Here is a 27,724-nt window from a genome sequence, read left to right as displayed (position 1 = left end):
CTGTTAGCTCTCTCTGTTTGTTAGATGCTGATCTGATCTGAGTGTTTTTGGAAGCTGGCTGTTAGAAAGTGCTGTGAGCTATTGTAAGTTTTGCAACTGTTAGCAAACTTTGATTACTGGACTATGTTATTTGGATTATCCCTTAACTGAAAGACATTGATGACTGTTGTGGCCCAGCAGGAGCTGCTGGAGCTGCCACCAGACTCTGACAGCGAGGGGCCCTATGAGTCAGCTCTGGAGGATGTGGAGGACCCTGGACAGGGTTCCGACTCCAAGCAGGGCGCAGAAAGGCTGGTTGGCCACCAGGAGGCGCCTGAGCCTTGGACCAGTGGGGAGGAGACAAGGGAGAGTGAGCCAGATGCCAGTAGTGAGTTGTTCCTGGATGCACGCCATCGAAGAGCTGCTAGGCGTCAGGAACAATTACACAATTACAGGAGGTGATTGCACTCAGCTGGTGGTCATTAGGCTCCAGACTATAAAAAGGCTACTTGTGCACACGCCCTATTTGCAGAAGTCAACACAGCATCGAATGTCGGAGAACTTTGTATGAGCTTGGCAGGCTGGATTGCTGCCAAGCCTTATCTGTCTTTATTGCTGCCCAAGCTTGTCTGTGCTGGGTTGCTGCCAAGGACCTGTTTGTCTGTTAATTAAATGCTGTAATTTATCTCTGGCTCGGAGTGGGCTTTGGTGTGGAACGAGGGGGGTCAGAACAGATGACTGACTGTCTTATCCGTGTATGACTTGGATGTTTGATGGACTCTGATACCTCTATTTCCACGAAAGTAAAAGCCTATTTAAACTGCAGTGTCTCTGTACGCTGGTTTGTGTGTACTCCAACACAACTCTCACAACGCTTCTCGGAACGCACTCGCTCTCCCAACGGGGAGCTTATCTAACAGCCTGTATCAACATTCCCCTGTTTTCCACAATCCCTTCAGCCGTCAATCAACCTCCAGGATTCTAAGGACACCGTCAGCCACACCAAAGCTAACCAGAACTATCATGAACCAAGCTTGTTATGCCGGAGCAGTAAGTGAATGGTCAGAGATCCTGTTGAAATCACGGGATCTTATGGGAAAATAGGTTTTAAGCCAGGGATTCCTGAAGATCCTGAGTGAAATAGGAGATAGGGAGGGATACAGCCTTCCTCTGTGTGTGTGTGTGTGTGTGTGTGTGTGTGTGTGTGTGTGTGTGTGTGTCTTTTAACAACCCCGTAATCCCTTGCATCGGGGTGAAGTGGGACCAACTGAATGGAGCTGAGGGTTTTACTGGCCAGATGCCCTTCCTGTCGCCAATGTGGAGTTTTTTCCAGCAGATATATTCTCAGTGTGCCCAGAGAGAGAAATATCAGCCCCTACCTAGGATTGAACCCACAGCCTCCACCTCTAGGCCATGGCACCACTCCTATCTTCAACCCCATAATCCCTTGCGGGGTGGAGTCTGGGGCAACTGAATGGGGCTGAGTGCGTATTGGCCGGATGCCATTCCTGTTGCCAGTACAGAGTGTTATTCAGCAGATCTATTCTCATTGTGCCCAGAGAGAGAAATATCTGCCTCTACCTAGGATTGAACTCACAGCCTCCTGATTGTGAGGCGAGAGCTCTGCCCTCTAGGCCACCACACCACTTGGGATACAGCCTTCCATCATGCAGAAAAAAGAGAGGCAGTGATTGCCAAACAGCCCTCCAGGAAAAATGGCCAGCGGGGTCTCTTCCCAACCTCCCTCTGCTCTGCTGCCAACCCTACAAAATGAATCCATGTATTACTGTGACTCTCCTGTCCGTTTGTTGTCTGTCACCTTCGTTTAGCCAAAACGGTGCATCGCGGCGTCATGAGCTTTGAATCGCGGCATCTCAATCCTGCTCACTTAAAGAACGAGCAGAGCCAGCGCTCCCCATACCGTGGACCTTTCAAGGATCTCCATGCCAATTACATTGGCACGCCCGTGGCTGAAGTACTTCCGCAGTCAGGTGATGGTGGTTTCTGACACTCCCCGCCAGCTTCCCGTAAAGTCATTGGGGAAGCTGGCAGGAAGTCAAAAGTTGGAAGTTGCACCTGCTTCCACGATCTTTTTTGCCCGCCTGTGGTCACTTTGTTAATGTCTCCGGGTAAGTAAAGATTGACAAAGGAAAACCCCACAGGTTGTATAAAGAATTTTTAAAAAGATAGAAATTGATCTGGAAGATGAATCTACAACTTCTTTCACTTGTCACCCAGCTAAATATGAGCCAGCAGTGTGAGGCGGCAGCCAAAAAAGCCAATGCAATCCTAAGATGCATCAACAGAGGGATACAATCAAAATCAAGGGAGGTAGTAATACCACTCTATAAAGCCTTAGTAAGACCACATCTGGAATCCTGCGTCCAGTTTTGCTCACCACACTATAAAAAAGAGGTTGAGACTCTAGAAAGAGTGCAGAGAAGAGCAACCAGGATGATGAGGGGACTGGAGGCTAAAACATACGATGAATGGTTGCAGGAACTGGGCCTGGCTAGTCGAGGGAAGAGAAGGACCAGGGGAGACAGGAGAGCAGCCTTCCAGTATTTGAGGGGCTGCCCCAGAGAGGAGGAAGGGGGTCAAGCTATTCTCCAAAGCACCTTTGAAGGCCAGACAAGGAAGAATGGATGGAAACTGACCAAGGAGAGATTCAACCTGGAAATAAGGAGGAATTTCCTGACAGGGAGAACCATCAACCCATGGAACAGAAGTTGCCTTCGGAGGTTGTGGGAGCTTCATCCTGGAGGCTTTCAAGAAGAGACTGGACTGCCATCTCTCAGAAATGGTGTGGGGTCTACTGCCTCGGCAGGGGGTTGGACTAGATGACCTACAAGGTCCCTTCCAACTCTGTTAATCTGAATCTATCTAAGATGCTCAAAGGCCTGGAGGCAAAAACATACACTGAATGGTTGCAGGAACTGGGCCTGGCTAGTCTAGGGAAGAGAAGGACCAGGGGAGATAGGATAGCAGCCTTCCAGTATTTGAGGGGCTGCCCCAGAGAGGAGGAAGGGGGTCAAGCTATTCTCCAAAGCACCTTTGAAGGCCAGACAAGGAAGAATGGATGGAAACTGACCAAGGAGAGATTGAACCTGGAAACAAGGAGAAATTTCCTGACAGGGAGAACCATCAACCCATGGAACAGAAGTTGCCTTCGGAAGTTGTGGGAGCTTCATCCCTGGAGGCTTTCAAGAAGAGACTGGACTGCCCATTTGTCAGAAATGGTGTAGGGTCTCCTGCTTGGGCTGGGGGGGTTGGACTAGATGACCTCCAGGGTCCCTTCCAACTCTATTAATCTATCTCTCTCCCACTGCTGAAGCATCATCCCACCGGGCAGCTTCCATTTCCCTGCCCATCTTTGCTGAATGGAAGACGACGGTGCAACGCCTCGCACTCACCCTTGCGCCCATCGCGCTGAAAGTCCACGTGGCACCACTCCCCGTCGTTCACCTTCTTGGTGCTGGCTCGCATTTTGATGCCCCCCGAGCCCATGTCCAGCAGCAGGTAAAGGTAGCCGTCCAGAAGCTCCATGGCAAAATAATCGGCCTTGTGCATACGCTCCGACCGGCTCTCCTTGGGGGGCTGAAGCCGGCCGTGGCTGAAGAGGAGGAGCCCGTTGGGTTCGGTGGTCCGGAAATCGAAGGAGATGGAGCCGGTCTTCTTGGTGTTCCATTTGGGCAGGGAAATGTACGCCTCGGGGGACTCGAAGGTGACCGGATCCAGGGCGGCGACGTTCTCGCAACGGAAGACAAGGTCCCCGTTGATCTTCATCTTAGGGTCTCCTTCCTTGGCCAAGCGTGACAACTCCAGTTTGAAGTCATTGTTCTTGTAGACCACCTGCAGAGAAAGGAGAAGAGCATCAATGGAAGTTCTCGACCATCCAGACGGTGGGCGTCTCCCAAGGTGCTTTTTCAAAAGGAAAACGGGCTTTGTTTTTTCCTTGAAGAGGTTTCGCTTGTCACCCAAGAAGCTTCTTCGGTTCATGAAGAAGCTTTTTGGGTCGGAAGAGAAATGCCTGGTTGCCTTTTGAAAAAGCACCTAAGGTGGGACAAAGGAGAAGAGCAGCAGGGTCAGTGAGACAGTTCTCACCTCGGCTTCCCCAAAAAGTACAAAGCAGATTCCTGGTCCCGACAAAACCCCTTTTATTAAACAAATATCAATTCCCTTCATTCCCATTCAGCCAAGGCCTGGCAAACAGTCTTTCAAAGGAGGATTTAGGACCACAGACCTTATCTATCTTGGAAAGCTGCCATATCAATATTTTCCCAAATGAGGGGCTGTGGAAGGAAAGACTCTGGGCACAGAGTCTTCGAGATTCACGGACAGATCTTCACACTCCTGAAATGAACTAACAACCAAATGAACAAATTGTTTCCTGCAAAAGCCCCCTCCCCTTTTGCCCCTCTTTTATGTCCTATGGGAGGGGCCATTCACCATCCACCTGTGGCTTTACTTCCAAGTTGATCCTGATTTCTGAGCTGTTCTTTTCTTCTGGCAGCTCTGCGCATGCGCACACTAGGAACAGGCTCCAGCTGTTCCTCTGCCTCACTGCTGTCTAGCTCTGTAGGCACCTGATCAGTGCCAGACGGCCTCGGCCCCCTCTCTGCCTCCGACGCAGAGCCCTCGTCCGAGCCTTTCCCCGTGACCCGTCAAAAGCGCGGACGACAAAAGCGCGATCGACAAAATCGCGCCTTTGACGTCATCACAGCGCGACGAAAAAGATCGAAAAATTCAAATAAAAATTAATAAAAATTAAATTAAAGCAAGCCGATTCACATAAAGGTAAGGGTTAGGGTTAGGGTTAGGGTTAGGGTTAGGGTAAGGGTAAGGGTTAGGGTTAGCTTTAGAGCGTTAGCGTTAGGGTTAGGATAAGGGTTAGCGTTACGTTTTTCGTTACTTTAACGGTTAGGTTTAGGGTTAGGTTTAGGGTTAGGTTAAGAGTTAGGGTTAGGGTTAGGTTTAGGGTTAGGTTTGGGGGGGTTAGGGGAAGGTTTTAGCTTTATTTTTACATTTTTTCGATCTTTTTCGTCGCGCTGTGATGACGTCACAGCGCGCTTTTGTCGAGCGCGCTTTTGTCCTACGCGCTTTTGTGGTGGAACCCCTTTCCCAGCCTCCAGGACTGGCCAATGTTCCTCCCCAACCTCCTCACTGTCTGACTGTTGCCAGCTCTGCTGGCCACATGCCGGGCCACAACACAGACATCATCAGAGGCCCTCTCCACTAACCGCCATTGTCAGTTTTGTCCAATTTGAATCACCTGATCAGTTTTGATCAACTAGTCCATTGCACTGGGTCGAATTGAATTCAACTCAAAACAAGGTCCGTATTGCAGGCATCAATCCCGACAGATTGAAGGGTTTCCCAGTTTGGCATCACATCCATGGCTGTTCCAGCCAGCTGGAGAAGACCCAGCCTGAACAAAGCTCACAGGGGGGACAGCTGACGTTGCAATATTGTCTGCGAATCAGAGGCATTTGATGCAATTAAAAAAAAATGGCCGTATTCGCAGACCTATTGCCCAGTGTCCAAAATGCAAAGATGTGACTCAGACGTAAGAACTTTGATTCCAGATCTTAAGTAAAGGTAAAGGTTCCCCTCGCACATATGTGCTAGTCATTCCCGGCTCTAGGGGGCGGTGCTCATCTCCGTTTCAAAGCCAAAGAGCCAGCGGTGTCCAAAGACGTCTCCGTGGTCATGTGGCTGGCATGACTCAACGCAGGAGGCACACGGAACACTGTTCCCTTCCCATCAAAGGTGGTTCCTTATTTTTCTACTTGCATTTTTTACCTGCTTTTGAACTGCTAGGTTGGCAGAAGCTGGGACAAGGAACGGGAGGCTCACTCCGTTACATGGCGCTAGGGATTCGAACCGCCAAACTGCCGACCTTTCCAATCGACAAGCTCGGCGTCTTAACCACTGAGCCACTGCTCAGTGTATAGTTAGTCCTTTGTGAGCTGAGGATCACCTGTGCAGTTCTGGGCCAGACTCGGGTTCCTTTTATCTTACCATTGTCTTGGCTGCGGTTCTTCCTCAAGGCCGATCTCATAGCTGCACATCTTACCTGAACAAAACTCCGTTACTAAATGAACCCTCGTCCTGTCCGAGGTGAGTCCTTAGCCTGGACAAGCACAAGCATGCAGAAAGAGATGGGCGTGGCCTATAAGCCAGCCCATCCAGTTCTCCTCCAAAGGCAGGGAAGTGGTGGCTCCCAGAATTCTTATCTCCCAAGACCATGAGGACTAGAAACTTTACATACTGAATTGATTTATATGGCTGCCCGTCTCACCAGGGCAATGCTGGGCCAACAACATATAAAAAACGGTATTAGTGGTATATGCAGTATAATGCAGCGAGCCACCTGTAGATCTGTACATTGGGGAAACAAAACAGCCACTTTCTAAACGCATGGCACAACCTAGGGGAACAAAGCCATCAGGATTCGATTCAGCAGCCCCATCGGCATTTCAGAGACAAAGGCTGCTCTTCTGAAGACAGTGAAGTCCATATTTTGGACAGAGAGGATCACTGGTTTGAAGGAGGAATCAAAGAGGCCACCTATGTCCAAATTGAACAGACCTCACTCAACAGAGGGGAGGGAATATGACATCGTCTATCTCTATTCTTGTCTATATATACCTAGATACACCCATGTTACACCCATCCTCCGTGAGCTGCACTGGCTCCCCATTGGTCTCCGGACGCGCTTCAAGGTGCTAGTCGTTACTTTTAAAGCCCTACATGGTATCGGACCTGGCTACCTGAGAGACCACCTCCTGCCACTTACCTCCCAACCACCAACAAGATCGCACAGATTGGGCCTCCTCCGGGTGCCGTCGACCGGACAATGCCGGCTGGCGGCTCCCCGGGGGAGGGCCTTCTCTGTAGCTGCGCCGACCCTATGGAACGACCTACCCATAGAGATCCGGACCCTTACCACTCTTCCGGCCTTTCGTAAAGCCACCAAGACCTGGCTGTTCCGGCAGGCCTGGGGCTGTTGATCAATATCCAGCCCCACTCTAACAGAATGGATGGTGTGGAATTTTAATAATTGTATCTTTATTTTAATTTTTAAATGTTTCTTTTATCTTGCCCGTAAGCCGCCCTGAGTCCCAAGGGAGTGGGCGGCATACAAATGTTAATAAATTGACAAAAATATTGACAAAAATATTCTACAACACGGCCCTTTCAGCAGTTCCAACTTGATGTCATGTCGAGGGGCGCCTTGAGGGCCTCTATTTGCCCCTCCCCTCCCAGCTACTCCTTGCCTGCCCGCCCGGGTTCCTTAGGGCCCCGACAGGAAGCAGTTTCTGGAGTTAAGCAGCCACCATGAGATGGAGTTGGCAAAAAAATTGGCTCGGTTCAAATTGGATCTGACCGAGAAGGAGGCTCAGCAGAAGCACCTCACTGAGGACTACCAGCATAGGCTTTCCAAGCAGAGGGGAGACCTGTGGGAGTTGCAAGGCTAGGTGCCGGCGCCTGGAGGCTCAGCAGGCTGAGATAGTCAGCCAGCTCCAGGCTGTGATGCAGTCCCACTGGAACGAGGCCCTCCGGCTCTTCGCCACCAACGGTGCTTCCCTCCAGCCTTCGCCCAAAGCCCCCCACCATGAGGCTAAAGCAGACCCCAAGTTGGAATTTCTGCCCCCATCCGACCTGTACAAAAAGACCCCGAAGGGGGAGACTCTCTGCAGCAACACAAGCATCCATTGCACGTATCCATCCTAGGAGCCATAACTTGAGGACCCCTGATTGAGTGCAATATAAAAAATGCAAATAATTTTTCTGCGGACCACCAATGATCCATGGAGACCACTGCCCTAAAGACCACCTTCCCCTAAGCAGTACGTTCAGTCCCGCCCACCTGCTCCTTGCCCCCCCCCCCCGGATCCCAACCACCCCCTCCAGGGCAACTCACATCCTTGAGGCATCCCATAAAATTGTTGCTGACGGGGGAGCCGGGCAAATCCGCCGTGTTGGGACTCCCTCCGATGTAGAAGAAGTCATCCGAGCCCAGCATGGTATAGTCCTCCTGGGTGTATCCGGTGGTGGTCAGGATTCCGTCCACGGAGATAGTCACCTGTCCGTCATGAGTGCAGGGGTTGCGGGGAGGGGGTGCGGGGGGGGGAGACAAGGAGACAACAGAGTGTTAACCAACCACAGGACTGATGGGAGGAGGGGGTGGGAAAAGGGGCTGCCAACTTATTTTCCGGTCTGGTTATCTCTTTGGAGAAATGCCACGGTATTTTTTTCCCCTCGGGCGGGGTGTTTTGGGGGTGGGGGGAGGAGGAGGAAGAGGGACAGACAGAGCAGCTGTCAAGGGGGAGAACATCTGCACAAGATTTGATGGTCCAGAAGGGGAATTGAGCACCATGTCTATGGTATGCAACCTACCCAACCCCCCGCGCGCTCCATGCTCAGCATGCCCACTGCCCGATGCTCCGGTGAGTTGCAAGTTGGCTCGGCCAACCGAGGAAGAAATCCAAATTTGGGGAGCAGGGGTAACACAGACGAGGCCGAAGGGGTGCTGTTCTGGCCCAGGCTTCCTCCAAAAGCATGAAGCAGAGTCCTTGCAAAACTTCTTTTATTTACACGACTGTGAATTCCTTTCATTCCCAGCCAGCAAGGCTTGGCAAACAGTCTTTCAGAGGAATGTTTATCCACACGCACCTTATCTCGCTTGGAGAGCTGCCAGATAACTAGTTTCCTAACACAGGGCAAGGCAACCCTTGGCACAGAGTCTCTTATAGTCACAAACAGAACTTTCTGCTCTTGAAACGACCGAAGGGGCGAATTGTTTCCTGCAAAAGCCCCCTCCTCGTTCGCTCCTCTTTTGTCTCCTCTGGGAGGGGCCAATCACCTCCAAGGTGTGGCTTTACTCCCAAGTCAACCCTGCTTTCTGAGCTGTTCTTGTCTTCTGGCTGCCCTGTGCATGCGCACACTGGGAACAGGCTCCAGCTGTTCCTCTGCCTCACTGCTGTTTAGCTCCCTCTCCGATGCAGATCCCTCGTCTGAGCTTTCCTCAGCCCCCAGGACTGGCCCATGTTCCTCCCCAACCTCCTCACTGTCCGACTCTGCTGCCAGCTCCACTGGCCATCGGCAGGTCACAATAGGTGCTTATACCTCCAGAATAAGAGTTGCTTTGCTCAGCTGGAGCCCTCGGACATTCCTGGTTTCTCTGCTGCTGATCTCCTTCGGGACACTTAGCAGCTGGGTTCACACGATTTGCTAGGCTCGGAAGAATGCTCGGTTCGTCTGAATCTCAGCGTCTTGCGGGAACACCATTCTCCCTTCAATCTGTCATGGAAACCAGCCCCCAGCCCCATCACTTGTTTGGGCATCGCAAAGCATTAGATCTGCAGTTGGTTAACCTGGGTTTCAGGACGGAGGAGAATGGAAATCACAGGCCCTGGAAGGGGTCAGGAATCGTTCCCCCACTTCATCTGTGGTTTTTTTTTGTCGTTTTCTTCTTTGCTGGCTACTAGATGAACAGAGTCGGAAGGGACCTTGGAGGTCATCTAGTCCAACCCCCCACCCAAGCAGGAGACCCTACACCAATTCTGACAGAGGGCAGTCCAGTCTCTTCTTGAAAGCCTCCAGGGATGAAGCTCCCACAACTTCCGAAGGCAACTTCTGTTCCATGGGTTGATTGCTCTCCCTGTCAGGAAATTCCTGCTCATTTCTAGGTTGAATCTCTCCTTGGTCAATTTCCATCCATTCTTCCTTCTCTGGCCTTTGGGTGCTTTGGAGAATAGCTTGACCCCCTTCCTCCTCTCTGGGGCAGCCCCTCAAATATTGGAAGATGCTCCCCTGTCTCCCCTGGTCCTTCCCTTCCCTAGACTAGCCAGGCCCAGTTCCTGCAACCGTTCATTGTATGTTTGAGCCTCCAGTCCCCTCATCATCCTGGTTGCTCTTCTCTGCACTCTTTCTAGAGTCTCAAAATCTTTTTTATTGCGTGGGGACCAAAACTGGATGCAGGATTCTAGGTGTGGTCTTACTAAGGCTTTATAGAGTGGTATTAGGACCTCCCTTGATCTTGATTGTATCCCTCTGTTAATGCAACTTAGGATTGCATTGGCTTTTTTGGCTGCTGGCTCCTATTTAGCTGGTTGTCCACTAAGACTCCAAGATGCCTCTCCCAGTCACTGCTATTAAGCCTGGTTTCACCCGGTCTCTATATGTGTCCTTTGGGGTTTTCTTGCCTAAGACTTTACGTTTCTCTCCATTGAATTTCATTTTGTTAGAGAGAGCCCAGGGTTCAAGTCTCTCCAGATCCATCTGGATCTTGAGCCTATCATCAAGGGTGTCGGCTATTCCAGCCAGAGTATAAACAATTCAGAACACAAACTCTAGTGATCGTGATGCTTGTGGGAAGTTGCTAACCTCTGAACCTACCAATTTCTTTTTTAAATAACTCTGCAAACAGGCCAAGTGTCAGCTTTCCTTATCATGGTTTATTTCCAGAGGTGGAAATGGCCTAGAAGCCATTTTGGAAAGTAAAAAACGATGGGTTGCAGTGTCCTGAGGGTGGATGAACAACATGTCCCACTACCCAGGAGAAGAAATAGTTAGCTGGACTGCAGAGAGCTTAGACGCCGAGGACGGCCCTGTGAATTCCCTTCCAGAAAAAAGGTAGCGGTAAAGGTTCCCCTCACACATAGGTGCTAGTCGTTCCCTGCTCTAGGGGGCAGTGCTCATCATTTCTAAGCCAAAGAGCCAGCGCTGTCCAAAGATGTCTCTGTGGTCATGTGGCCGGCATGACTCAACGCCAAAGGCCCAAAGAATAGAATTCTGTTCTATTCTATTCTGAATTCTAGTCTACTCTTTATTTCTATTCTATTCTGTTCTGTTCTATATTTCTATTCTATTCTGTTCTGTTCTATTCTTTATTTCTTTTCTATTCTGAATTCTGTTCTGTTCTATTCTTTATTTTTATTCTATTCTATTCTGAATTCTGTTCTGTTCTATTCTTTATTTTTATTCTATTCTATTCTATTCCTATTCATTCTTATCCTAGCCTAAATTCTGTTCTATTCTATTCAATTCCTATTTTTTTGCTCTGCTCTGCTGTCCTGTCCTATCATATCCTATTCTGAATTCTGTTGTCTTCTGTTCTATTCCTATTCCTATTCCTATTCCTATTCCTATTCCTATTCTATTCTGTTCTATTCCTATTCCTATTCGTTCCTATGCTATCTATCCTATCCTCTCCTATTCCAGGTTCTGATTTATTGTAATGTCAAGTTCTTAAGTTCTCGGAAGATAGCTTTCCTATCAGTTGCAAAAATAGGAATTCTGGCAGGGTATTCTACCCTCTTCTCCCCCCAAAGGCTGATTTTACTGCTGGAAAAAAAAGAAGACTTGGGACTTAAAAACAAACAAGAAAACTGTCAAGGAGTCCCAGGTAAGTTCAGGTAGTCCTCGACTTACAACCACAATCAAGCCCAATACTTCCGTGGCTAAGTGAGACAGTTGTTAAGCAAGTTTTGCCCCATTTTAACCACCTTTCTTGCCACGGTTGTTAAGTGAATCACTGCAGCTGTTAAATTAGTGGCATGGTTGTTAAGTGAATCTGGCTTCCCCGTTGACTTTGCTGGTCAGAAGGTTGCAAAAGGGGATCGCGTGACCCCGGGACCGTCATAACTACGAGTCAATTGACAAGCGCCTAAATTTTAACCACGGGGACGCTGCGACGGTCATTGAAGGGTGAAAAATGTTCATAAGCCACTTTTTTTCAGTGACGTCGTAACTTCGAACGGCCGCTAAACAAATGGTCTTAAGTCGAGGACTACCCGTATGAACAAAGAGAATCTGTTCTTGTTTTAGAAAGCTGGGATTATTGAGAAGCCGCCTCCTGAAAAAAGCCGAAATCCTTGCTTGTCTCTTGTTTTACCCCAATGCCGTTGTCGGCTTTTATCTTCCATTTATAGCAAGGAGATTGGCTTGAGTTGTGTCGGCTGACAAGCACCGCAAGCCATTGGGGGATGGCGTAAGTGTTAGGAATGTAATTCTAACGGTTAGGTTGGCAATATATAAATCATGTAACATTGGTGTAACTGTTTCGTTAAAGCATACTGTAAAAATGTGATTGGGTGCTGTATTCCTCAATCGGCCATAAGAGGGAGCCAGAATGACTGTTAGCTCTCTCTCTCTCTCTCTGTTTTGTTAGATGCAGGGCTGATCTGATCTGAGTGTTTTTGGAAGCTGGCTGTTAGAAAGTACTGTGAGCTATTGTAAGTTTTGCAACTGCTAGCAAACTTTGAGTTCTGAACTGATTATATGATACTGGACTATGTTATTTGGATTATCCCTTAACTGAAAGACATTGATGACTGACTGTTGTATCCGTGTATGACTTGGATTGTTTGATGGACTCTGATACCTCTATTTCCACAAAAGTAAAAGCCTATTTAAACTGCAGTGTCTCTGTATGCTGGTTTGTGTGTTCTCCAACACAACTCTAACAACGCTTCGCTGAACGTACTCGCTCTCCCAACGGGGAGCTTACTTTGCTGAAGCCCACGGAAATGCAGGGGGGCTTAATGGTTTTGGGTACCAACTTCCAAAGCCTGGACAGCCAAGGTGGGGGGGTGGGGGGATTCTGCATCTGCCCACTTCCTGGTTTTGTTTTTCGTTATTTGAAAAAGAGGGAAACGCGCGTGGTAAGCAGCCATCTCAAGGGCCTCTGGTTCTTTCTGGCCTCCCCACTGCTTGTCTGGAGGTTGCAAAAGGGGGTCATGTAACCCCCCGAGGCACTGCGGCCGTCATAAATATGAGTCAATCGTTAAACACCAGAATTTACGTGGCCATGGGGATATTGCAACCATCATAGATATGAAGTTGCCAAGGGTCCCGAATTTTGATCACCGGTCCGGAGTGCTATAATCGTCATAAGTATGAAAAGCGGCTGTAAGTCCCTTTTTTTCAGGGCCATTCGACCTTCAAACGGTCAGCAAACAAACTGTTGTAAGTCTAAGGACTGCCTGTATTTTGGGAACACGACAGAGTAAGAGGAAAGAGGAAAAATGGAAGCCCCCTAGTTTAAAAGGCGTCTCAAAATATTGTAAAGCAAAGTCCTCTCCCGCACACAGAGGAGGAAGGGGGTCAAGCTATTTCCCAAAGCACTCCAAGGCCAGAAAAGGGATAATGGATGGAAACTGACCAAGGAGAGATTCAACCTGGAAATAAAGAGGAATTTCTTGACAGTGAAAACAATCAACCCATGGAACAGCAGTTGCCTTCGGAAGTTGTGGGAGCTTCATCCCTGGAGGCTTTCAAGAAGAGACTGAACTGCCACCTGTCAGAAATGGGGTAGGGTCTACTGCTTTGGCAGGGGGTTAGACTAGATGACCTACAAGGTCCCTTCCAACTCTGGTAATCTGAATCCATCTAAGATGATCAAAGGCCTGGAGGTAAAAACATACACTGAACAGTTGCAGGAACTGGGCCTGGCTGGTCTAGGGAAGAGAAGGACCAGGGGAGACAGGACAGCAGCCTTCCAGTATTTGAGGGGCTGCCCCAGAGAGGTGGAAGGAGGTCAAGGTATTCTCCAAAGCACCTTTGAAGGCCAGACAAGGAATAATGGATGGAAACTGACCAAGGAGAGATTCAACCTGGAAATAAGGAGGAATTTTCTGAACAATCAATCCATGGAACAGAGGTTGCCTTCAGAAGTTGTGGAAGCTTAATCACTGGAGGCTTTCAAGAAAAGACTGGACTGCCATCTGTCAGGAATGGTGTAGGGCCTCCTGCTTGGGCAGAGAGGGGCTGGACTAGATGACCTACAAGGTCCCTTCCAACTCTGGTAATCTGAATCCATCTTTCCCAAAATGCATTTGCTCTCAGGGCAGTCTCCAATTTTTTTAAAAAAGGAAAAAAATCACAAGGCAAGGGCTCAAAGCCCCAAGAGATTTGGGTAGAGGTTGTCCTTAGTGTAGGACCACGATGGAGACCAGAATTTCCATCGCTAAATGAGGCAGTGGTTCAGCCTTGTTTTATGACCTTTCTTTCGGCGCAGTTGCAACAACAATCACGGCTGTTGTTAAGTAATTGTGAATTTGTTAAGTGAATCTGACTTCCTGTTCACTTTTTTTTTGTCAGAAACCGACTGGGAAAGTTTCAAAAGGAGCCGTAGTGGTGGTGCAATAGGTTGGTTAGAATGTGGTATTGCAGGCTAACTCTGCCAACTGCCAGGAGTTTGATTCCCACCTGCTGAAGGTTGACTCAGCCTTCCATCCTTCTGAGGTGGGTAAAATGAGGACCTAGATTGTTGGTGGCAATAGGCTGCTTCTAGAAACTACTTATAGAGGGCTCTAAAGCACTGTGAAGCGGTATATAAGTCTAAATTCTATTCTATTCTGTTCTATAATTTCTATTCTATTCCCTATATTCTATTTTATTCCGTATGCTCTATTCTATTCTATAAGTTCTATTCTATTTTATTCTGTTCTATTCTATTCTATAATTTCTATTCTATTCTGTTCTATTCTATAATTTCTATTTTATTCCCTCTATTCTATTTCATAATTTCTATTCTATTCTATATATAATTTCTATTCTATTCTATTCCCTATATTCCATTCCATTGCATTCCATTCTATAATTTCTATTCTATTCTATTGCCATGGTGGTGCAGTGGTTAGAATGGAGCTTTGCAGGCTAATTTTGTCGACTGCCAGGAGTTCGATCCTAACAGGTTCAAGGTTGACTCAGCCTTCCGTCCTTCTGAGGAACCAGATTGTTAGTGGCAATAGGCTGCTTCTAGAAACTACTTAGAGAGGGCTCTAAAGTACTGTGAAGCAGTATATAAATCTAAATTCTATTCTATTCTGTTCTATAATTTCTATTCTATTCCCTATATTCTATTCCCTATGCTCTATTCTATTCTATAAGTTCTATTCTATTCTATTCTGTTCTGTTCTATTCTATTCTATTCTATAATTTCTATTCTATTCTGTTCTATTCTATAATTTCTATTCTATTCCCTGTATTCTATTCTATTCTATAATTTTTAATCTATTCTATTCTATAATTTCTATTCTATAATTTCTATTCTATAATTTCTATTCTATAATTTCCATTCCATTCCATTCTATAATTTCTATTCCATTCTATTCCCTACATTCCATTCTATTCCATTCTATAATTTCTATTCTATTATATTGCCGTGGTGGTGCAGTGGTTAGAATGCAGGCTAATTCTGCCGACTGCCAGGAGTTCGATCCTAACAGGTTCAAGGTTGACTCAGCCTTCCGTCCTTCCGAGGACCCAGATTTTCGGGGGCAGTAAGCTGACTGTAAACTGCTTAGAGAGGCTGTGAGCTCTGTGAAGCAGTATATAAGTCTAAGTGCTGGTGCTATTTCTATTGCTCTTCCATTCAGCAGCTGGCCTTGGTTCATGCCTAGTTCAGACCAGAATGCCTTGGAAGCAGCTGGATGAAATGGGCTGGCAGAGAGGAAGATTTCTTGCTAGAGACAATGGAAGGGAATCCTAATATGCCCGAAGATGGAAACAGCATTCCAAAAACGATATTTAACAGAGACAAAATGCAACACTGTGCATTTAACTGGTTTCACTTAGGAAACAAGGACTCTTAAGGGAGAGGTTTAGGGATGAGGAAAGAGCCGGCTTGAGAATTGTACTTATAAAAATGATTTTGGGATGTATGTCTCGTACAACTTGAGTTGATGGGCTGCAAGGAGAGGAAGATAATTGAAAGCGTCAGCAGATGCACCGTTTCCCCACACACAGACACAATTTAAAGGAAGGAAAGAGTTCTGCTTTTATTTCCCATCGCTCTGAGCCCAGCTTGAATTGCGTGTCTCGAACCCAAGCATCAAACTTCTGGAAGGATTTGGGGAAACCTGGGAGAGGATCTAGGTCAGAAGGACAAGCAGGTAAGCAGAAGCCCAGTCTTCCTTGGGAAGAAAGCGGAGGAGTTGGCCCGAGTGGAGAAGATTGAAGGGATTACGATCACGCGCTTCCAGGACCATGGAAAGCAAACAAGGAGAGAAACAACCTAGAACTAAAGAGAAAATTCCTAGCCGCGAGAACCTGCACTAAATTTTCCATCTCATCCTAACCAATCAGAATAACATTCCTTTCTCAAAGAGTCAAGGAGAGTCAAGGACACGCCCCTGTACCTGGGGGGGCGTGGCTGGGAGGCATCTCCAGTTGTGGCGGGGCCTGATTGGGCCATGGGACGGACATTTGGGTGCTGGGCAGGGGCTTGAACTTTCGTTTGGGTGGGGTAAACCTGGAAACTTCCAGATTGGGGTTTCCCCAGATGTGCCAAGATGACAAGCCTCATAAAATGGAGCTTTGAGGAAACTCAAACTTTGGAGTCGGTTGGGGGTCTTACCTGGGACCCTGGCAAAGAGATTGGACAGATCTTTGTGAGAAATGGTGTACGGTCTCCTGCTTGAGTAGGGGGTTGGACTAGAAGACCTCCAAGGTCCCTTCCAACAGTATAATATACTGTTGTACTGTGCATTACAAGAAAGGAGGAAATGTGGGTTCTCACAGCACGCTAACCCCCTCTGCAACAATTAAGTTTAGCATGCTGTGGCTGTTTGGTCCTTTCCTGATCTTTTCTTGTCTCTTGGGAATGCTTGAATTATGCCCATCTGGGTTTAATGCGTCATGTGAATCGAGTATAGGTGTTTAGCCAACTGACTCATTTCCAATTTGGTCCACTAGCCTTCTCTCAAACTGGTGCCTTCCAGACGTCGTGGGTTTTATAACCCAATCATCCCCATGCGGTGTGAGGACAATGGATGTTGCAATCCAGCACATTCCTAAGTACCTTTAAGGCAAGGGCTGGGTTGGCTGTTTAAATCATGACAACTTTAAATAATTTTAAAACACGCCATGGTTTTGGGGTATTCAGGGCTGTCTAAATTATTTTCTGAAAAAGATTTCGTCCCTGTCTGTCTGTCTCTGTATCCATCCATCCATCCATCCATCCATCCATCCATCCATCCATCCATCCATCCATCCATCCATCTATTAATAGTATTTAAACTTGTATCTTGCTTTACAGTGCTTTACAGCCCTCTCTAAGCAGTTTACAGAGTCAGGCTCTTGCCCCCAACAATCTGGGTCCTCATTTTTACCCATCACGGAAGGACGGAAGGCTGAGTCAATCTTGAGCTGGTGAGAATCGAGGTACTGGCAGTCAGCAGAATTAGCCTGCAATACTGCCTTCTAACCACTGTGCCACCAGGACTCTGTCCGTCCATCCGTCCATCCATCCATCTACTTATCTTCTTACCTATCTACCTACCTATCGAACCTACATTACCTGCCTACCTATATTTTAAGGCTAACAAATGTAGCGGCTCCTGTGATTCAACCTAGAAATAAGGAGGAATACTCTGACAGTGAGAACAATCCACCCATGGAAGAGAAGTTGCCTCTGGAAGTTGTGGGAGCTTCATCCCTGGAGGCTTTCAGGAAGAGACTGGACTGCCATTGGTCAGAAATGGTGTGGGGTCTCCTGCTTGGGCAAGGGGATTGGACTAGATGACCTCCAAGGTTCCTTCCAACTCTGTTAATCTGATTGGCCAGGACAGAGCTGTTCTTCCAGAAAACTACTTGATATGATAAAGTGTTTTAGGTCTACCCAAATATGGGAAGGCCCACACACTGCTTTGAATCCTGGAAGGGCTGATGAGAGCCAAACAGCTTGAAATAGATCTATACTAATGTTTATTTCTTTGTCGGTAAATATAAATTGAATACTTGATATGATCAGCTCTAGTAGTGAAGTATAAAAGCTTGCACAATCTTTAAATTGACCTTGCTGGATGGGGTTTCTTTCTTTCTTTCTTTCTTTCTTTCTTTCTTTCTTTCTTTCTTTCTTTCTTTCTTTCTTTCTTTCTCTCTCTCTCTCTCTCTTTCTTTCTTTCTTTCTTTCCCTGGGCAAGTTCCTCTTTCTCGACAGTTCACAAACAGGGGAAAGCATTTATGTATTTCAGGTTGCATTAATTGCCTTTTAAATACACTGGTTTTTTTTTTTGCTAATGAAGCGTTGACATCTCTGGATGCCAAAAGATGGGCCTCCCCTCCAAGTGAGCCAGGCTGAAAGGCGCTTGCTTCCGCGACTCGGTGCTTTCTAGGCGAGCCGGAATTATAGTTCTCAGCAACTTGCGACAGTCAACAGGTAGCTGAGAATTCAAAACCAACCAGAAAGTACCAGGTTCTTGGTGGGGTGGGGTAGTTTCTAGGACATTGAAAAACTCCTAAACTTGTATTTGGGAAATGCAGGCGATCCTCGGCTTACAACCATAATTGGGGCCAGAATTTCCGTCGCGAAGCAAGATGCTGGTTAAGCGAATTTGCACCCGGTTTTACCACCTTTGGGTTGTGAAGCGAATCGTCGCTCTTGTTAAGTGAACCATGCGGTGAAACTGGATTTCCCACCTTGATTTTATTCATCGGAAGCCAACTGGCCAAGTTGCAAACAGCCATCCCCCCCAAGCTGCAGCGGTTGTAACTGTGAGGACTGGTCGCAAGTCACTTTTTTCGATGTTGTTGTAATTTCAAATGGTCATTCAACAAATAGTAAGTTGAGGGCTACCTGTATCCATGTTGGTGGTTTCCATCTAGCCCAGTGTTTCTCAACCTTGTCAACTTGAAGATGTCTGGACTTCAACTCCCAGAATTCCCCAGCCAGCATTCGCTGGCTGGGGAATTCTGGGAGTTGAAGTCCAGACATCTTCAAGTTGACAAGGTTGAGAAACACTGATTCTAGCCCAATGGTCTTTCAAGACTTGTGGACTTCAACTCCCAGAATTCCTCAGCCAGCCCTGGGAGTTGAAGTCCACAGGTCTTAAGGTTGCCAAGGAGACCCCTGATCTAGTCCAATCTGGTACTTTTAATTGCTGAACTTGAAAAATCAAAATTGAACCTTTCAACCCAGTAAGGGTCAGTTTTTTACGCTATCTGAACCCCCATGGCGGTTTGTAAAATATGGTGACCAGTTTAGTACGCTATAAAAACACTGAGCATTCGGCTTGATAAACACGATTTCAGCAAACCATTTGTTGGATGTCTGAACCCAGTCTATGAGGGGTTTGAGTATAGCAGGATTTTGTGTCCTTAGGAATAGAGGGCACTTACAGGTTAACAGACTTGGAGGGGACCTTGGAGGTCATCTAGTCCAACCTTCCCCCGCCCAAGCTGGAGACCCTACCTACACCATTTCTGACAGAGGGCAATCCAGTCTCTTTTTGAAAGCCTCCAGGGATGAAGCTCCCGCAACCTCCGAAGGCAACTTCTCTTCCATGGGTTGATGGTTCTCCCTGTCAAGAAATTCCTCCTTGTTTCCAGGTTGAATCTCTCCTTGGTCAGTTTCCATCCATTCTTCCTTCTCTGGCCTTCAAAGGTGCTTTGGAGAATAGCTTGACCCCCTTCCTCCTCTCTGGGGCAGCCCCTCAAATATTGGAAGATGCTCTCCTGTCGCCCCTGGTCCTTCTCTTCCCTAGACTAGCCAGGCCCAGTTCCTGCAACCGTTCATCGTATGTTTTAGCCTCCAGTCCCCTCATCATCCTGGTTGCTCTTCTCTGCCCTCTTTCTAGAGTCTCAACATCTTTTTTATAGTGTGGTGAGCAAAATTGGGTGCAGAATTCTAGATGTGGTCTTACTAGGGCTTTATAGAGTGGTATTAGTACCTAACTTGTTGAGGGGGAAAAGCCCTCAACAGCTCGAGACCTTCTAAGAATATCAAATGCTACCTTAAAAATGTGGTCTTTGCTTTCTAAATCCTCCATTCTCCTTGTTGCTGCTGAAAACAGGATGCTGGAGCTAAAATAAGACAGGGTCTTATTTTCTTTTGAGCCCCCGAAATAAGCGCCTGGCCTTATTTTCAGGGAGGCCTTATTATTTTTGAGGTGCAAGAGGTGGCGAGCGTGGTCACCGCATGGCTGCTGCTGTGTTGCAATATTTTTGGGGAGGGTTTATTTTTAGAGGAGGGCTTATTTTAGTGTATGCACTCAAAAGCCCGATTGGGCTTATTATCCGGGCAGGTCTTATTTTCAGGGAAACAATGTATTAAAAAGGCAGAATATTTTCCCTAAAAAGAGAAGAAAAAAAAGAGAAGTAGAACCCCCCCCAACCTTTGTCAATGGGTCTTTAAGGCCTGAGCCAGTCTATTCTACATAACAAAGATCCCCCTTCAGGCAGAGCCGTTTCATTGCCCTTCATTGCACCACCCATCACGTTTCAACCAAACGTAGCACACAGATAACCTACAAATCTAGCTATGATCTCTGACAGCAACCAATCAGGATACTCTTCCTGTGCCCCAGGAAGTTCAAAGCCCAGAGACGGCATAAAACCCCCGGGACTCTCAGCATCTCTTCTCTTTTTCACCCAGGAGCAGCTCCAAGGCATGTGATCCTGTCCACCATTAAACCCTCTTTCCAAACAGCCTCCATGTTTCCAGCGTCTTTCCCCCCACTTGGAGCTGAACCCAGATGGACATTTCTTCCGACAGAAGTGAATGACGAAGAGGATTGCCAAGATCCCCCTTCTTATTCGTTCTTTTCCCCTTTTCCGTTGTGATAACCGGGAGCTAGAAACGTTCAGCTTCGGTGCTGTTTCCTTCCAATAGGCGTGTCTTTTCCACAACAAAGAGGACTTCATTCTCAAGTGAAGTGTGGCTCTCGCAATGGCCGTCACTCACGCGCAAGATCCTTTCAAGGCATCACTGTCAGGTAGCGAAGGGCGAGGAGCACGGAACGAGCCAGCTAGGAATCCCATCCCGAGTCCTGCCACCTTTCCGATACTCGAGAGTCCAAAGATCAAAAGGTTTTAGCACACCAGACCACAGGGATGCACCCAAATTAAGACATTTTGGAGCAGGACTTTTATCGCCTGCCTCTGAGAGAAGCGTGCACTCAACCAAATCTTCCAGCAGTGGGCAGCGCTGAGCAGCTCTGGACCAAAGTCTGAGCAAATTCAATTCAATTTGATTGAATTGAATGTGCTAACATCCCTCGAGGTCTTGCAACATCTCAGTTTTACTAAAACAGATGAGCCCGTCCTGGAGAAGCCAATGTTATCCCCCCACCCTCCCACCTTTGTCCATCCTTATAAGTTTTTTTTTTCCTGATCCATCAAGGCTTGTGCAGAAGAGGGAAAATTTTGGGAAATAAAGAGAGAGAGAGAGAGAAAAAGAAAGAGAGACTGCACCGTTGTCTCACTGCAATTCCATTTTTTTTTGTTTTGCTGCCTGGGCAAAGCCAAGAAAGGGGCAGACCAACCGGTTGGTAGGAGGGGGAGCTTGATCCTGTTGGGACGTTTCAAGTGGGGAGGTGGGGTGGGGTGGGGGGGTCTTCTTTCCAATCCAAGCAATGAAGGAAGGGGAGGATGGAAGAGAAAGGGGGCAGGGAGGGAGGGTCTCATTAGTAATTAGTCAATTCAACATGCAAACGAGGTTAGAAGGCAGAGAGAAGAGCGAAAGAGAAAATGATGGGGAGGGGGACAACAACTAGGAGGGGGGGGCTGTTTTGATAGCAGGCAACGATGACCGGGACTCGTGCCCTGGGTTTAACATTTAGTCTACATCAGAGGTCTCCAAGCTTGGCAGCTTTACGAATTGTGGACTTCAAACCCCAGAATTCTTCAGGCTGAGGAATGGTGGAAGTTGAAATCCACAAGTTGTAAAGTTGCCAAGGTTGGGGATCGCTGGTCTAGGTGACCTTCGATTCTAGCTTGTTCGTGTCCCCCAACTCCAGAAGTAGGAACAGACGCTAACTTTCTCTCTCTAAGAGAAGGGCTAGATACACCACAGAAGGCGGATGCTGACCTCTTGGTGGCCAGGAACAACTGGACGGTCAGAAGTCAACCGACTGTGGGTGTGAATGTCCCATTAGTGGGACAGTCTTAAATTCATGACTCCTAAAGGTCAAGGTTCCCCTCGCACATCTGTGCTAGTCGTTCCCGACTCTAGAGGGCGGTGCTCATCTCCGTTTCAAAGCCGAAGAGCCAGCGCTGTCCGAAGACGTCTCCGGGGTCATGTGGCCAGCATGACTCAACACCAAAGGCGCATGGAACATTGTTCCCTTCCCACCAAAGGCGGTTCCTATTTTTCTACTTGCATTTTTAATGTGCTTTCGAACTGCTAGGTTGGCAGAAGCTGGGACAAGGAACGGGAGCTCACTCCGTTACGCGGCGCTAGGGATTCGAACCGCCGAACTGCCGACCTTTCTGATCGACAAGCTCAGCGTCTTAGCCACTGAGCCACCTTCATGTCTCCTACTGGCTGAATTTGCCCGACGTGCAAAGCCAGAAGAAACCAACCAAGATTCCTAAGCTTCAAAGAAACAAGAGTTTTGAATGTGGGGCAAATGCAGCTTCCGTGTCTTGGAAGAAGGCAGCCCCTGTGTTTTGAGAGAGGGGGGCAAATGGAGAAGTTGCCTCTTCAGCCTGCGACCTTGGTTCTTAGCAGAGCTTGAGGGGAAACGGTGCCTTTCTTGAGCTGTTCTTATTGGAGGAGACCCTGCCTTGGAGATCCCCCCCCCCGCCACCCCAGAGTCTTAATTTCTCAATTTAATTTTGCCCCCAGAGCTTGACCAGAGCCAAGGTGGCGCAGTGGTTAAATGCAGCACTGCAGGCTACTGCTAGATCAGCAGGTCAGCGGTTCAAATCTCACCGGCTCAGGGTTGACTCAGCCTTCCATCCTTCCGAGGTGGGTAAAATGAGGACCCAGATTGTTGGGGGCAATATGCTGACTCTCTGTAAACCGCTTAGAGAGGGCTGAAAGCCCTATGAAGCGGTATATAAGTCTACTGCTATTGCTATTGCTATTATTGACCAAAAAGCTCCCCCCACCACTCCCCCAGCTTGGAAATCAACGTTAGTCTTTTGGGCCGAGTGTGGAAATTATTTTTTGGGCAGGCGGAAAAGGATGTTGAAGTGTGTCCCCCTGTCTCGCCTTCTGGCCCAGCCATCAGGGCCAGGGGTGGGATTCAGCCGGTTCGCAGCAGTCCGCCAAACCGGTTGTTGCAAGGAGCGGCTGGCCGCGCCCTCCCAGGAGTCTCCACGCGGCCCATTAATCATGCCAAGTAATGCAGGGCCTGCGTGGAGGCTCTGGGAGGGTGAAAATACCGGGCACGTTTCCGACTTCCGGAGGGTCTCCAGAATCAGGGAAAGCCTCCAGAGCTTAAGGAAGGCGAAAAGCCCCCCTGAGGCCACCATGGTGTAGGCGGCCGAGTAGCCACATCCACCATGGCCACACCCACCCAGCAACCGGGCAGAGAACTGATTGCTAACGTTTTTCAATCCCACCCCTGATCAGGCCCAAAACCTTTTCCACCTGGGAGGGGGCTTGGGCCCCAAATCCTAGGAGCTTCCCCTGTGCTAGAAATAGAGGTAGTCCTCGACTTGCCACCACAACGGCAAGAATTTATGTTGTTAAGGGAGAACTTTATTCAGTGAGTTTGGCCCCTTTTTATGACTTTCCTTGCCATCTTTGCTAAGTGAATCACCGCCGTCGTTAACTTAGTAACACGGTTGCTAAGTCAACCCGGCTTCCCCATTGACTTGGCCGAGGTGGCGCAGTGGTTAGAGTGCTGTACTGCAGCCACTTCAGCTGACTCTTATCTGCAGTTCAGCGGTTCAAATCTCACCGGCTCAGGGTTGACTCAGCCTTCCGTCCTTCCGAGGTGGGTAAAATGAGGGCCCAGACTGTGGGGGCAATATGCTGACTCTGTAAACCGCTTAGAGAGGGCTGAAAGCCCTATGAAGCGGTATATAAGTCTAACTGCTATTGCTATTATCAGAAAGTCGCAAAAGCGGATCACGTCCCCCTGGGACGCTGCACCCGTCGTAAATGTGAGTCCTGTTTGCAAGCATCCAAGAGCAGTGGTTAGAATGCAGTCCTGCAGGCTAACTCTGCCCACTGCCAGGAGTTCGATCCTGACCGGCTCCAAGTTGACTCAGCCTTCCGTCCTTCCGAGGTGGGTCAAATGAGGACCCAGATTGCTGGGGGCAAAAGGCTGACTCTAAACCGCTTAGAGACACTGTGAAGCGGGATATAAGTTTAAGTGTTGTTGCTCTTGCTGTAAAACACGTGACCATGCGGATGCTGCAACGGTCGTAAGTGTGAAAAATGGTCATAGGTCACTTTCTTCAGTGCCGTTGTAACTTCAGTCCCTAAATGAACTGTTGTAAGCCGAGGACTGCTTACTTGTATGCCCTTCATCTGCTTCTATCATGATTCGCAGGGCCCACGTTTGAGAGCCGTTTATGCTTGTCCTACATTTGCCCTCCGAAGGGGGAGGGAAGCAGGAGGAGAGGGAGAGGAAGAGGAGGAAGAAGAGGAGGAAGAGGAAGAGGAAAGGGAGGTCCGAGTTAAAAAAAAACAAAAACCACCTGGGGCATTCTCCTCAGACAAACTTAAAAGTTCAGACACAGAAATGGCAGTTAGTAGAAACAATCAACACAGTCTTTAATTAGTATACTATTAGTACAACAGGAGTTAATTACCAGCTAGCATTCATTATGTCTCTCCATTAATTATTTAATTAATTGTCAGAAAGAGAGAGAGAGCGAAGAAGAAGGAAAAGAAGAAGAAGAAGAAGAGATTGGCAGAGAGAAATCTGATGAAACAGAAGCCATGCAAGGCGGGGGGGAGGCGAGGAGGAAGGGTCCCCCATGTGTGTTAGATGGGATGAAGGGCACACACGGGGGGGGGGGGGTAGAGGTGTGGAGAGGAGGTGCCGGCGTGCAAGAGGGATGAGGAAGAATGGAGAAGGGCAGGTAAAGGTGTGCAAGCGAGGCGGAAAGCATGGTGCTTTTTTAAAAAAAGATTTCTAACGGGAGCACTCGGCCTTCCCACGTCCAGTCGATCCCCTCCCTCCCCAACAAATCCTCGAGGGGAGCTTACATACGCACAGTTTCACACACACACACACACACACACACACACACACACACAAAACAACAACAACCTGGGGGCTCCACAGAAAGGCACACACTCAAGAGGAAGAAAACCCAGCCATCCCTGGAGGAAAACACACACTCAGAATCCAGCAGACCCACAAACCACCATCCAGACCCAATGCGTCCAGCGTGCACAAACACCCACATTCCTGCCACTCTTCTCACAATCATCATCTTCATTTAACGACCCCCCCCCAATCTTCCCTTGCAAGGTGGAGTCTGGGGCAACTGAACGGAGCTGAGTGTTTTCCTGGCCGGATGCCCTTCCTTGTTGCCAGGGTGGAGTTTTGTTCGGCAGATATATTCTCATTGTGCCCAGAGAGAGAAATATGTGCCTCTGCTTAGGATCGAAACCCACAGCCTCCTGATTGGGAGGCAAGAGCTCCACCTCTCCTGCCTGGCTCACAATGGCAGACGCCAAAACTTCGGAGGTGTCTAAATGCCTGCGGACTCTGGAGAGGGGGAGGGGCTTTGCAAAACCTTGCGGCTTTCCACACCCCTGAAGGATGCAGAGATGACACACACACACACCCTTTGTGTAACATGCAAAGAAAATGAGTGGGCCCTGAAATTGGAGCCAATGGGAGCAGCTAACTCTATTTTTGGGGGAAAGTGATGTTTTATCCTCCCTAAAATCCTGCTTTCTAGCTAATATAAATCACGCAGCACAGCGGATCATCGGAAAAAAACGGTTCGCCCGAACCGTGGAATATATATATATATATTTACTACTGGTTCAGGTGAACTGCTGGCATTTCGCCTCTGGTGGGTTGTTCCACATATTTAACCAGGTTACTGAATTCATCCTTTCTCCCAAATTGGCCAGTTATACTGGAACCACAAGCCTAAAACCCATGGCTGGATTTCCACAACACTCCTAAAAGAGCTTGGCCTTATTTTCGGGGAGATCTTACTATTTTTGAGGTGCAGGAGGCGCGGCGAGCGTGGTCACCTCATGGCTGCTGCTGTGTTGCAATATTTTTGGGAGGGCTTATTATCCGGGGAGGGATTATTTTCAAGGAAACAGGGTAGGTAGGTTAGAGAGTGATAGAATCTAGCATAGCCTTTCTCATCCTTGACAACTTGAGTGAACTCCAACTCCCAGAATTCCCCGGGCAATTACGCTGGTTCCTCATGCCGCCTGGGGAATTCTGGGAGTTGAAGTCCACATCTTAAAAGTTGCCAAGCATGAGAAACACTGGTCCTAGTCTTTAATATTTCCCATTTCCTACGATTTGTCATTAATGGCCCGTTTCCCTGGCTTCAATCGTTTCTCTGACTTTTTTTGTCCCTGCTCGGCCAACAATCTTAGTAGTTCACAGCAATGTGAGGCTACCAATGATTTTTGGTTTTCTGAGTTTGGGTTTCCTTGTCTAATCGCTTACAATCTGGTTGCAAAATAATTGACACCTGGGAAAGAGGCCCCTTGTCAGTCAATAGGAGTGCTGATTTACCAACAACGTATCAGGTACTTAGAAGCTAAGGGTGCCAAAGCACAAGGAAAAAAACAGCTAACAACTTAATAGCTGGCCATCAACATACTAATTAACAACTAAAAGCCACACTTAATCAAGCAGCATATAAATACAATTGTGTAGAACACATTGTGGAGTGGCTGGTAACATCCAGGTCCTTTCTGGCTTCCTAGGCCAACATTATCCGTCTCTCTGTCTGTCCATCTATGTTTGTCTAGCTATCTGATTGTTTTTTGCTCTGGGACACATCAAAATTGATCTGCCTAAAAGCTGGTTTTTCGTTTAGGGATGACGGTTGATTCATGGGAAAGAAGGAAACCCCCAAACTCGAACCCCTCCACCATCAAAATTCTTCAAATTCCTCCAGTTGCGTTTAAAATTTCACAACAAAATGGCCAATCTCCTTAATAGAATAGAATAACAGAGCTGGAAGGGACCTTGGAGGTCTTCTAGTCCAACCCTCTGCCTAGGCAGAAAACCCTACACCACTTCAGACTCAATCTCAAGGGTTGCCTTTACACAACAGGCTGAATTTGTTTACCTATATAACCTGGAGTAGATTTCGTTTAAAACTTTGTGCATTGCGTGAATCGCACTTCTTTTTGGGGGGTTGACTTATGTTTCAATGCGCTGTGCCAGTCAAGACAACAGGCTAACTCCAAACCCAGGTTAAGGGGTGTTGTGTGAATCCAGGAAGTCCCTTTTAAACTAAGGGAACAATGAATCAGTGGAACAACTTGCCTCCAGAAGTTGTGAATGCTCCAACACTGGAAGTTTTTAAGAAGAGATTAGATTTGTCTGAAGTGGTGTAGGGTTTCCTGCCTAAGCAGGGGGTTGGACTAGAAGACCTTCAAAGTCCCTTCCAACTCTATTCTATTCTATTCTATTCTATTCCACTCTACTCCACTCCACTCTCTACTCTACACTCTACTCTACTCTACTCCACTCTACTCTACTCTCTACTCTACATTCTACTCTACTCTACTCTACTCTACTCTACTCTACTCTATTCTAATCTGTGGTTGTAAGTCAACGACTACCTATGAAGTTTCTGAAAATGCCCAGAGCCATTCTCGGCTTTCCAAATTTGGCTTGAAGGTTACAGCACTACCGTCCTGAAACTCTGGGAGTGAAAGTAACCACTCCTATTCTGTTGTGGCCTGCTAGTGGCCATCATAGCTGGCAGCAAATTGGGACAGTGAGGAGGGTTGGGGAGGAACCTGGGCCAGTCCTGGAGTCTGGGGAAGGCTCTGAGGAGGGCTCTGTGTCGGAGGCAGAGAGGGGGCCAGGGCCGTCTGACAGTTATCAGCTGC

At 47.9% G+C, this 27,724-nt stretch overlaps 1 protein-coding gene across 1 annotated transcript in view; it reads right to left on the bottom strand.

The window, feature by feature from the left end:
* LOC106546310 (neurexin-2) overlaps positions 1-27,724 on the bottom strand; it is a gene marked incomplete at its 3' end in the record, with an annotated part of 196,117 nt that overhangs the window by 17,441 nt on the left and 150,952 nt on the right. Inside the window, 2 exon segments of the mRNA XM_087705333.1 lie at positions 3,393-3,831; positions 7,907-8,068. Coding sequence (XP_087561459.1) covers positions 3,393-3,831; positions 7,907-8,068 — 601 coding nt within the window.

This window comes from Thamnophis sirtalis, unplaced genomic scaffold (genome assembly GCF_051295495.1).
Source record: "Thamnophis sirtalis isolate CommonGarterSnake01/CBP01778 unplaced genomic scaffold, rThaSir2_p1.2 scaffold_2, whole genome shotgun sequence".
Lineage (NCBI taxonomy): Eukaryota > Metazoa > Chordata > Lepidosauria > Squamata > Natricidae > Thamnophis > Thamnophis sirtalis.
Note: the sequence above shows the minus strand (reverse complement) of the source record. Positions and strands in the feature narration are given on the sequence as shown.